General features: G+C 46.8%; 1 protein-coding gene across 1 annotated transcript in view; it reads right to left on the reverse strand.

The window, feature by feature from the left end:
* The window catches only part of Pde8a (phosphodiesterase 8A), a 130,878-nt gene extending 119,350 nt beyond the window's left edge, over positions 1–11,528 (reverse strand). Inside the window, exon 1 of the mRNA XM_052159720.1 lies at positions 11,025–11,528. Within this exon, the coding sequence (XP_052015680.1) occupies positions 11,025–11,192 (168 nt within the window). The 5' untranslated portion in view covers positions 11,193–11,528. The remainder of the gene's footprint in view (positions 1–11,024) is intronic.
* Positions 11,529–12,009: the final 481 nt, after the last annotated feature.

The raw sequence follows: 12,009 nt of genomic DNA on the forward strand, positions 1-12,009 counted from the left end.
ATAGCAGCCATTGTTGGTGTTCTGTTTAAGCTCCACCCCACACCTACCTGGCAATAGCCAGGTATGCCCCGCCCCAGAGATCTGGCCCACTATGAGGGGCTACTTGCCCCTCCTCTCCCTCTTTGCTCTCTGCTCTCCCACATACTCTCACCTCTCTGCCCTTGGGCTCTCCCCCCTCCCCCTCTCCACATGGTCATGGCCGGCCTCCACTCCACTTCTCTTCTCTTCTCTTCTCTCTCTCTCTCTCTCTCTCTCTCTTTCTCTCTCTCTCAGGGGGAAGAAGTGCCTGGGCACCCCCTTCCCCACACCGCCATGCCATGCTCCCTTGACCCCCCATCCTCTCCTTTTTAAGCCCCCACATTTGGTGCCAAGACTTTGGATGAGAAACACCATGGGTTTTGCTTAAGCCCTCACAGCCATTCTAAGCCATTCAACCTAAGCACCTATAATATTGGCTCAGTCAGATTTTGCCTTCTGATATAATTCATGAAGCAGCAACAATATAGTCTAAAGAAAATATTTAACTTGAATCTATTTTAGATACAACTTCCAATTTATAAGAAATACAGAAGTATGGGACTCGGTGGTTAGCAGAACTTGCTGTGCCAACTCTGAGAATCCAAATTCAGATTCCAGTACCCACTGTAAGCTAGGGACGGTCTCACACATGCAAAACCCACACTGTGTTGGGCAGGGACAGGAGGATTGCTGGAACTTGCTGGTTGCCAGCCTAGCTAAAAAAGCAAGCTCCAGGTTCAGGGAGAGGCCGTTCTTCCATGGAATGACTCACAAAGTGTTCAGAGCAAGTCTGCTCACACACAGCCTTGTACATCAGCACACACACATGCACATGTCCTGCACACACAAATAATTGAAAAGGCAGTTTATAAAAATAAAGAATTACAGAAGGTAGAATGAAAGATAAATGATAATCAAGGTATGGCTGATAGGCTCTCCTTAAGAGGAATAGGTATATGTTCCAGATCAAAGAAGTAAAGAATGCACTGGCAGGACATTTATGAAATTATAGAGGATATTAGTAAGGTGTGATATAGACAGTAAATACTATTTTAATAAATTAATGAAATAGAAATAGGCAGATTATTCAATGAAAAATATAATACAAAGCAATATGCATTTATTTAAAGGTGGTACCTTTAAAAATTAAGAAGAGTTACCATATAATCCAGAATATGGAAACTCATGGGTATATAGTTCTTTGGGGGAGAACTCAATCTTTGTTGTCAGGATATCAGCAGTTCAGTCTCATAGCAAACACCAAACGCTAATCAGCAGCTGTAGTCCAGTCCTCTCTGCAGGCAGACACCATGCACAAACCAGCAGCAGCACTTCAATGCTGAAGAAGCTGCAAGGCTTGCCAACTGGCCCAAGGCTGAGGAATTGGCAAGAAGCTGCAGGAATCTCACGAGTTGTTTGGTGAGTTTCTCTGACAAGCAGAGCTCAGCAATAGCAATGTATGGCAAACCAATACATGTGTGTAGTTAATGAAGAATAGCAAGGTGGAGCAAAGCAAACCAATGCTGTGGATCATATTTACATCCCTTCATCACATAAACGTCCTTTCACGTGTCCACTAGAGCAAAACATCCCTTCACCTGTGTCTGCTTCAGGAAAACATTCTTTTATGTGTCTGCTTTAGCAAGACATCCTTTCAGCTGTGTGCCCCAGCAAAGCATCATTTGACATAACTGATTTTGCAAAGAAACCTGAAGTTTCCACTTCAAAATAGCTGTCTTATTGACTGGGAAGAATCCCATACATATTTTGAATACTAATCCTTTATTGATATTATGAATTGCAAATATCTTTGAACCAGTGGCACTGCTTTTCATTCTCCTTTGATAAGATCAATATTTTTAATTTAGTCGAATTTTAGCAACTTTTCTTTCATCAAAAATGCCTTATGTAACTGGGCGGTGGTGGTGGCGGCTGTGGTGGCGGCTGTGGCGGCGGTGTGCACTCCTTTAATCCCAGCACTTGGGAGGCAGAGGCAGGTGAATTTCTGAGTTTAAGGCCAGCCTGGTCTACAGAGTGAGTTCCAGGACAGCCAGGGCTACACAGAGAAACCCTGTTTCGAAAAACCAAAAAAGCCTTATGTAACTTGCTTACTGAGACCTTCCCTCCCTCGAGACATTTTATATATATATCTCCCAGGTTCAATTCCCAGCACCCATACAGTGGCTAATGAGTGTAATTCCAGAAAATCTAACACCTTCTTCTGCCATCTACACTCACTGCACACAAATGTTGCACAGATATCCTGGCAAAATACCTACACACACAAAAATAAAAATAAATCTTTTTTTAAAAAAAGAAATATATGTTTTTAAGAAAGGTGTAGTTGGGCTAGAGAGATGACTCAGCAGTTAAGAGCACCAACTACTCTTCCAGAGGTCCTGAGTTCAATTCCCAGCAACTACATGATGGTTTACAACCATCGGTAATGGGATCTGATGCCCTCTTCTAATGTATATGAAGAGAGCAATGGTGTACTCATATACATAAAATAAATAAATCTTTGAAAAATAAAAAAATAAAGGTGTAGTTAAGAAAGGGTTAGTAAAATGGCTCAGAAACTCAGAGCAAGTACTATTCTTGCAAGGACCCAAGCTCAGCTCCCATCACCTATGTCAAGTGGCTCACAACTACCTGTAACTATAGCTCCCAGGATCCAATACCTCTGGCTGCCTCTTATACTTGTACTCAGGTGCACACAGACACACATGTATATATAATTTTTAAAAAATGGTTTCTGAGACAGGGTCTCATTATATGCACTGGCTGGCCTGGAACTCACTATGTAGACCAGGCTGGCCCTGAACTCAGAGAGATATGCCTACCTCTCTGCCTCTGTGTCTCAGTGGGTAAAGGTACTTGCTGCCAAGTCTGACTCCCTAAACTTAATCCCTGGGATGCACATGGTGGGAGAACATCAGTACCCACAAGCTGTCCTCTGACCTCCATGTGCATTCCTTGGTGTGCAGAAACACACACAAAAGAAATTTTTAAAAATGTTTTTGCTGCCCTTCCATCAGCTGACTGAGACAGACATAGATACTTGTACCTAACCATTAGACTGACCCCTATGGTTAAATTAGGGGAAGGACTGAAGAAGCTGAAGGGGAGACTAACCCCATAGGAAGACAAGCAGTCTCAACTAACCTAGACCCCAGGGAGCTCCCAGAGACAGAACCACTACAGGTGCATACACAGGCCAGTCTGAGGCCCCCAGCACACATAGCAGAGGTCTGCCTGGTTTGGCCTCAGTGGGAGAAGCTGCCCTTAATCCTCGAGACACTTGAGGCCCCAAGGAAGGGAGAGGCCTGGGGTGGGGAACATCCTCTCAGAGGCAAGGGGAAGGAAGAATGGGATGAGGAACTATGGAGGGGGGACTGAGGAGGGGAGCAACGGCTGGAATGTAAATAAATAATTGTGTGTGTGTGTGTATGTGTGTGTGTGTGTGTGTGCATATACATATGTAGCTACTTAGCTGCTTATTATTATTAAAAGGGGGAAAACTGTCTTAGTATGTACAAAGTCCTAGGCTTGATCACCTGCACTGACAGAGGAGAAAGAATATAAAGAATGCCATAATAAAACATTTTCAAGGAAGTTAAGTAATCTCACCATAAGTCAGGTGTGGTAGTGTGAATATGCCTGGCCCAGAGAGTGGCACTAATTAGGAGGTGTGGCCTTGTTGAAAGAAGTGTGTCACTGTGGCAGTGGGCCTTGAGACCCTTCTCCTAGCTGCCTGGAAACAGTCTGTTCCTGGCTTCCTTTAGATGAAGATGTAGAACTCTCAGCTACTCGATGTCATGCCTTTCTGAGTGCTATCATGCTTCCTGACCTGATAATGGACTGAACCTCTGAACCTGTAAGCCAGCCTCAATTAAATGCTGTCCTTATAAGAGTAGCCTTGGTCATAGTGTCTCTATAGCAATGGAAGCCCTAACCAGGACAGCAAATATTCTTGACTCCTTACTTTTTCTTTACCTGTGTGTGGGAAGAGTTGCTGGAGACTGAACCCAGACCCTGCACAGGCCTCACCATGGAGCTATGTCCTTATCCCTCTCTCATCTAATGGCTGAGAAATGCAAGATCAGGACTTGCCAATTTATTACCAATTCCTGATGAAGTGGATGCCAGCCATGTCTCTAGCTTCTCCTCCTATACACTTTCAATACCACCTCCCTGGGAGCTTCATCAACTCTAAACACCTTAAGGACAGCGTGGGAGAAGCTCTGGGCTATCCCACTTGCAATGGGAAAGAGCTGAAGCCATCATGTAGGAGGCGAAAGCAGAGGAGCGCGAGGAATATGGCGTTATGTTTCCAACCCAAACAGAGTAAAAGTACTGCTGAGCCCCCCACCCCACCTTCCCCCCATTTCCCCCCAACCTCCCCATCCCCCACCCCCCATCCCTGAGTCCTGAAGTCACACCAAAGTCGGGGACATTTCCAACATCCTTCCTGAATGAGTGGACGGGCAGACTGCATTTCATGCCTGGAACTGAGAAACAGCAGCATCAAGCTTGTCAGCACTGCTCTAACATGATATTCCACTACTTCCCACCAAACAACAGAACAAAAGAAGAACAGAAGGAGGAGACCCAGAAACATTGCTCAACTTAAGCATGGCCAAAACTAGAGAAAAAGCTTTACTAATAACCTGACAGATTAATCATCGGCTCAAGGGTAGCTTGGCTTTTTGTTAAAACACGTGTGACACACCCCTACAATTTTTGTTAAGTTTAAATAAGATGAGATAGATCCAGGGAATGTGAAGAAAAGCCCTATCGGCCTCTAGCTACCTTTGAGTATGCCCAGCATACAGGACACGTCATTAGAATAGGACATGTCCTTGTCCCCAAACAGCCTTTGAAGTGTAAGCCCTGCTAGAGGCTCACTTGAGCCTGGAGGAACACACAAGGGGCAGGTCAAAGGGGCACAGCCTGGGAGCAGGCTAGGAGGCTCCTGGAGCTGAGGAGAACAAGGCAAGAGTCCCGGATGCTGTCCACTGGCTGCAGGCAGCAAAGAGGACAGACTAGAGAAGGAGGGCTGATTTAGTAAATAGCTGAGACAAACACAGGAACGTAGTAGGGCCATAACCACCTTCCTCAGTAAGTGAAGGGCTAACAACATCATGATAATAGAAATTGAGGATACCTGATTAAAACTCAGGTGACTGGGGCCAGAGAGATGGCTCAGTGCTTAAGCACACAGGATCTCTCAAGGTTCAGCTCCTAGCCATCCATATCAGTGGCTTACAACACATTAAGTAAATCATCTTTAAGAAAAAACAGGTGACTTGATTCATTTAGAGCATAATGCAGTGGTTCCCAACCTTCCTAATGCTGCAGCCACAAAATTATGTTTGCTGCAGCCACAAAATTATGTTTGTCGCTACTTCATAAGTATAATTTTGCTACTGTTATGAACTGTAATGTAAAAATCTGTGTTTTCCAACGGTCTCAGGTGACCCCTGTGAATCGCTGGCCTAGCGGACAACCAGCCCATGGAGTGGGTGGGGTGAAATAGGCGTTAAGAGAGCAACAGTCCAGAAGTGGAGAGCCTAGAACAATGTGTTCTGACCCCAGTTGATTATATGGCCCCGGGTGAGTCGCAAACTTCTCATACCTGATCTGCAAAAGAGGCATGAGCCCTCTCACAAGGCTGCAAGGATTAAAGGAGATAGCATCTATAACACATCTAGTACAAGAGCAAGGCTTACAGAACGCACATCCAAGAAATGGCAAGGGCTACTAACTGCAATGGCCTGCACTCTAAGAACGAGTCCCTCGACTCATCCCATCTCACTCCACTGAGAAGCCACTGGCCTTGGGCCAGACTGAGGCTTACTCCTATCCTAACTTCTGCTCTTTAATTTTATTTGTTGTTTTAACTTTCTGAAATGCTCTTCCTTTAGAGGTTACTCTGAGGGTCAGCCTCATATCATGAACCCCTCCCTGTTCAGTACTCAATCCAAAAGAGCAAATCCTGCCAGAGAGAGCCAGTGTCCCCAGGCCATTTCAAGAGGGAGGTAAGTGCCAGAAGGGGCCACAGGCCCCATCACAGTCTTTACTTCTGTATGAAACCGATCAGGGTTGACTCAGGGAAGTTGGTGGAATTCTGACATAATATCTCTTTATCAATTACATGCAAATTTATGGTGGTAATGAGAATAAGTATTGTATTTACACACACACAGACACACACGCATACACACCTTACAGTCAGTTGATGTATACATATTTTAGAGTAAAGCTTTTTGCCTGACCTCAATTTACATGTGTGTAAGTTTGCCTAAATTAAAGCAATTTTCTCTGTGTGTTATCTGATTTTGTTACTCTGCCAAGTTACTGTCTCCCTCTGAGAGTTGGAAATGTTTTTGAAATATTATGATATAGATGATATAGATGCAATGCACTTAGTGCATTTAACAAGAGTTTAAGAAAATCTTTTTTTAATTCTTCATAGTTAAGCCTGGCAAAAGATTCTACACAGCTGTCACCACACAACTGAGCAACTCACCACCTACCTCCAGAGTTGGGCCCCTCACATCACAGTAGAGTACAATGTTAAGTCTCACTTTCTCAACCAGACCTGCTGAGGCAAACTGCTGGGGACTTCAGTGAGAAACAAAATCAGGCAACACACCGGGAGAAAACTGTTTTTATTTAAAAAAAACATGAGATTTAATTCATTTTTTTTATAAATTAACATCCAGCAACCCATTTTATTCTAGTACAGATGATATTAATTATTCTATAGCTAAGAGATCAGTTTACTTTGATTGACAAAATGACTAGTTTAGCCAGTTTATGGAGAGTTGGTACGAAGACACAGGAAGACTGGGGAGAAGGAAAAGAAGACTGTGGAAGGTCAGAGGAAAGCGAGAGGAGAAAAGGAGACTCAGAGGAGCACATCCGCGACACCTGTGGGAGCTCTGATGGTGACACTAACTTTGGTCATTATGAGTGTGCAGTGGCACAGGCTACACTGTCCTTACAACTATAAAAAACCAACATGCAGCCAAGGGCGGTGATGCACACCCTTGATTCAAGCACTCAGGAGGTGGAAGCAGGCGAACCTCTGTGAGTTCGAGGACAGTCTGGTCTACATGGTGAGTTCTAGGACAGCCAGGGCTACAACACAAAACAAAAACAAAACAAAACAAAACAAAACAAACAAAAACCAAAACCAACATTATGCTCAATAGCATGGATATATTTTATCCCCCCCCCCCGCCCTCCCTCCAGGAAAAATTCTCTGGGGAATAAGCAGAGACTCCCACAAAAGGATCTAAATTTCACAGCCTGCAATCTGGTTGAAACTGGTTCCTTTACATGAACAGGAAAGATTTTGCACTTCTACAGCCTGTTTCACTCAGTCCTATAATTCAACAACTGTTTATGGAAGGCCTAAGAGAGACAGCAAACAGACCGACCACCACACAGCGGATGGAGAAGGCCGCGAGCAGAGGTGCCCAGCTGCAGCCCATTGGGTGTCTGTGAATAGATCTCTATCACTCCACTCCCCATGCACAAAAGTTTCAAGTCCCAGTTAAGGAAAGGGGAAACAGAGTCAATCTAAAAACTGACAAGACAATATTGAAATGCTATTTAAAACTCACACGGATTAAAAGGGAAGTGTAAGTGTTCAAGCAGAACACAGCATTCATGACCTGTAACCACATGGGCTGTACTCCTGGATAAACACACAGCCAGGGTATTTTCAGTAATGCTTAAATAGGTTCATACACCCACCTCCCCAGTGTACTGCCAGGGCTTAAAGTGCCTTTGGAATCAAGAACTAAATTGTATTTGTTGAGTTCTACTGTACCTTGAATACTGTTATCCCATGGAAGGATTCAGAACCTACCATGGTGTGCCTACAAAGGAACCCAGAGAAAGGGGTGGATAATCAAAGAAGTCTAAGAAATACAACTCTAAACACCTTTTGGAATATCACAAGAGATATATCTAGAGTTGTAGATATAGTGTTATTTGTTTTCAAGACAGCATTTTTCTGTGTAGCTTTGGCTGTCCTGGAACTTGAGACCAAGCTGGCCCCAAACTCACAGATCCACCTGCCTCTGCCTCCCAAGTGCTGGGATTAAAGACATGGGCCACCACCTGATGATCACAAAAAGTTAGGAAGCTATGTCAGCAGGACCCCAAGTTCCAGACCACTGTAGGTAACACAGCAAAACACTGTAACAGAAAAAAAAAAAAAAAAGCAGGAGGTGGGGGAGGACAAGAAGGAGGAGGGACTTCACTGATCAAGTTAATATTACTCAAACTAATTTGATCATGGAACCTTTTATTAATTAACACCTATTAATAGTCCACAGATTGTTGCATAGAATACATATGAACTATACTACAGTGTAAACCATATACTGTTCAATCTAAAGTGTAATCACCAGTCTTTCAGCAACTTTGAGGAACTCTTTATTGTATGCTATAGGGATATAAAACTTCCTCCATTGAATTTCCCGTTGAAATTAAGGATACCCAGAATTTCTGCATTTTAAAGAATACACACATACATGAGCACAAATGTTTATGTATTTGTGCCCATGTACCTGCAAGCCTACATGTAGAGGTTGGAGGGCCATCTCTAGGTTTGTCTACTTTGGTTTTTGAGATAGGGTCTCCCACTGAACCCAGAGCTCACTGACTATGTAGGCCATCTGGGCAGCAAGTTCAGGAGATCTGCCTGTCTCCAGTGCAACCTAGCCCCAACACTAGGGGTGTGGACCACGCCAGCTTCTGTGTGGGTACTGGGAATCCAAGCGAGGTCCCCATTCCTGCCTGACAGGCATGCTATCATCCAAGCTGTCTCCAAGTTCTCAGCTCCAAGAATTTTTAATGAACTAGAATAAGCTCCTAAGATATTTATTAACAAAGAAACAACTGGACTGGAGAGAAGGCTCAGAGGTTAAGAGTACTGACTGCTCTTCCAGAGGTCTTGAGTTCAATTCCCAGCAACCACATCGTGGCTCACAACCATCTGTAATGGGATCCGATGCCCTCTTCTGGTGTGTCTGAAGACAACTACAGTGTACTTATATAAATAAAATAAATCAATATTTTTTTAAAAAGCAAATTACTTGTAATTTGATCTTGCTAAAGCTTTTTTCTCTAATATGTATTTTTCAATTTCCAAAGTACATTTATATCTTAATTTTAAAAAAAAATGAACTAAAGTAAAGCTGTAATTAGCTCTGCTCTATTTACATGATATGACTAAATTCACCTATCTGTAACTGAGATGTCGTATCAGTATGGACAACTCACAGATAAAAGTATGGGAGGGACTTTCATTTATATTGGCTGTGCTACTGTAATTTGTAATTTGACTCCTCCTCTGTAGATATTAATATTTTTTAAGACTATCTTAGATGTTCTATGGACACAAATTGCAGAACAGAAGTATAAACGAGTCACAGAGAAACCTTCTGGGGGGGGGAACAAACAAACAAACAAACTTAAAAGAAGTATGATCGAGTAAACAGTAAACATTGACAGCTCTTTAGCACTTATCCTATGCATGCCATGGGAGGAGCACACTGTCTGGTCCTGACAGGAAAAGGTCTGTCGGCACAGTCACACTTGGGATAGGAACTCTGTGGATGCCGAGAGGGTGAACTGCTGCACAGGAGAGGTTTACAAGATGCCTAATAGGAAGTTTAAGACATCCGGGACACCACAAAAAGGCCTATAACAAGAAAGGATGGCTTTGGAATTTAATATTGGCTAATGAAAAAAAGAAAACGTTAGATTTGGGTAAGAAATGTGACAGTTGTCAAGAGTCCCACATTTAACTTTATCTGTTTGTTTGTTTGTGAGCCTGTTAGACTTAATTATATAGGCCACTCGTTGCCACTAAAAGCAGTTTGGCCTAATCGTCTAAACTCTAGCCATCACTGGTTAAAACCCCGGGAGAAAGAATTCCACTGTGGATAATCAGAACAAGGTTGCATTTTCACTTAGAGTATTGGTAAGACAGGGCAAGCTCTCCAGTGTGGAAAGCTGAGCAAGATCTCTTTCAAACAGAAAAAGCGCCACTAATCTGGGAGGGTCTGCAGTACTCGGTAAACAATTTTAAAAATTGCAAAATACCTAAAACTGCCTAGTAACAAGTTTCTGTTCAAACACCACAGCCCAGCATACCAGTTTGTTTTACAACGCCTGAGATGTCACTCCAAAATCCCAAACGTAAGTGGGAAGCTGCTGCGGGTGCCTCTGTGAACTTTTATCTCTCCTTCAGAAAACCTTAGCCTTGGAAACTTTTGATAAAAGCTGAGGCAAAGGGCACTGGAGAAGCCACGCAACGAACAACAAAACAAAACAAAATAAACCCTGCAAGTCCCAGTCAGTCTGCCTCTACAAAAGATTAACTTTGCCCTGCTGAATCCTTCGAAGATCAGTCTCCAGTAGTATTTTCTAATTACACAGGCTTTAAATACCGCACGTATGCTAATAAACCTGAACTTAACTTCAGATAACGCGTGCAGTGAAGCCAAACCTATGTTCCAGGTTACATTTCAATGGCCCCAAAGAAGTGGAAAAGTGAAACTGCTTGTGCAAAGACGGGACAGAGGTTGGGATAAGCTAGGCGGGCAGGGGGTGACATAGAGGGGGGAACCGGTGGCATCCAAGACCCTTCCCAGAGCCCAGAACCCTCGCCTTTCTACTCTGGGAACCGTAGGAGCAAAGTGCACCCTGGTTTACCTGTCGGGAAGTTGCCAGAATATCCCGGTCCCCACCCACCCACGGGCTCTCCCACCCACTCCGCTGGGAGAAAACTGACTCGCGGCGTGCGACCCGGCACGGGAACGAACGGACTCCGCGGATCCGGCGGCGCCGCGTCACAGCCCCGTTAAGCCTCGGTCCGCGACGGCCCGCAAAAGCGGGCGGCTGGCGTCGGTCAACGCCACGGCGGCCGCCTAGAGGGCCCCACGGGCCCCGCGTTTCCCCGCCCTCCCGGTGCGGCTCACCTTCGTGGCGCCGCTGTCGCGAGGCTGGGGCTCCACGAGCGCGGGCGCGGTCGACCATCGCTGTCTAGACCTCGGCGCGGGGCCCGGGACGTCCACGTCCTCGTCCTCGCCGTCGCTGTGGTTCAACGTTCGGTTGTCAGAAATGTGGATGCTCGGGGCGCAGCCCATACTGGCGGCGGCGGCGGCGGCGGCACCGCGGACACGCTGGCGGGCAGCCGCGATCCGGTCAGCAAACGGCCCGCCCGGCGCCTCGGGGCCGCCGCGGGCGCCGTGTCATCGCGGCCTGAGCGGGCGGGCGAGCGGGCGGGCGGCGGCGAGCGCGGGTCTCGCGTCAGGAAGCGCGGCCGCCCCTTTTATCGCGCGGCGGGCGCGGCGGCGGCGACCGTGGGGAGGGGGCGCTGGGGCGGGAGGCGCGCCGCGGACGCCCCTCCGAACATGCCCTTCCTGAGGCGGGAGCCGCCGTCTCCCTCACATCGCCGCGCGCGCCGCGGCCGCCGCGCTTCCGGGGAATGTCGGGGGAGGAGATTTGTGCTCTCGCCACCGGGAGCCGCGAGCCCGCGCCGCGTTTACACCGCCGCCCTCGCTTCGTCTGACTCTCGAGGAAACGGGCGCAGCCCGGCGGGAGGCTGGGGGAGCGCCCCTAGTCGGGCTACAGTAGGGGAGCCCAGCCCTCGGCGCCCGCACTCCCAGCTACGAGGTGGGAGACGCTGGGGACCCGCGCGCCCAAGGTGCGAGCGCCTCGGCTCCGGTCCGGCCGCGCCGTCGAGAAGCGCCGAGGCGGCTGCGCGAGCCGGGAGTTGAGCGTCCGAGACTCCCGCTCCGTGCTCCGGACCGCGTCTTGCGCGCAACTCGCCGCGCCCAGCCCCCAGCGGTGACCTCCAGCGGCTGCTGGCGTCAATGCAAAGCAGCTGGGGCGCCCGCCGCCCGCTCCCAGTACCGCCCGTCCGAGAGCATGCGCGGCCGCGACCGCAGGGGCACCTCGCCA

The sequence above is a fragment of the Apodemus sylvaticus genome, chromosome 1 (assembly GCF_947179515.1).
Source record: "Apodemus sylvaticus chromosome 1, mApoSyl1.1, whole genome shotgun sequence".
Classification (NCBI taxonomy): Eukaryota; Metazoa; Chordata; class Mammalia; order Rodentia; family Muridae; genus Apodemus; species Apodemus sylvaticus.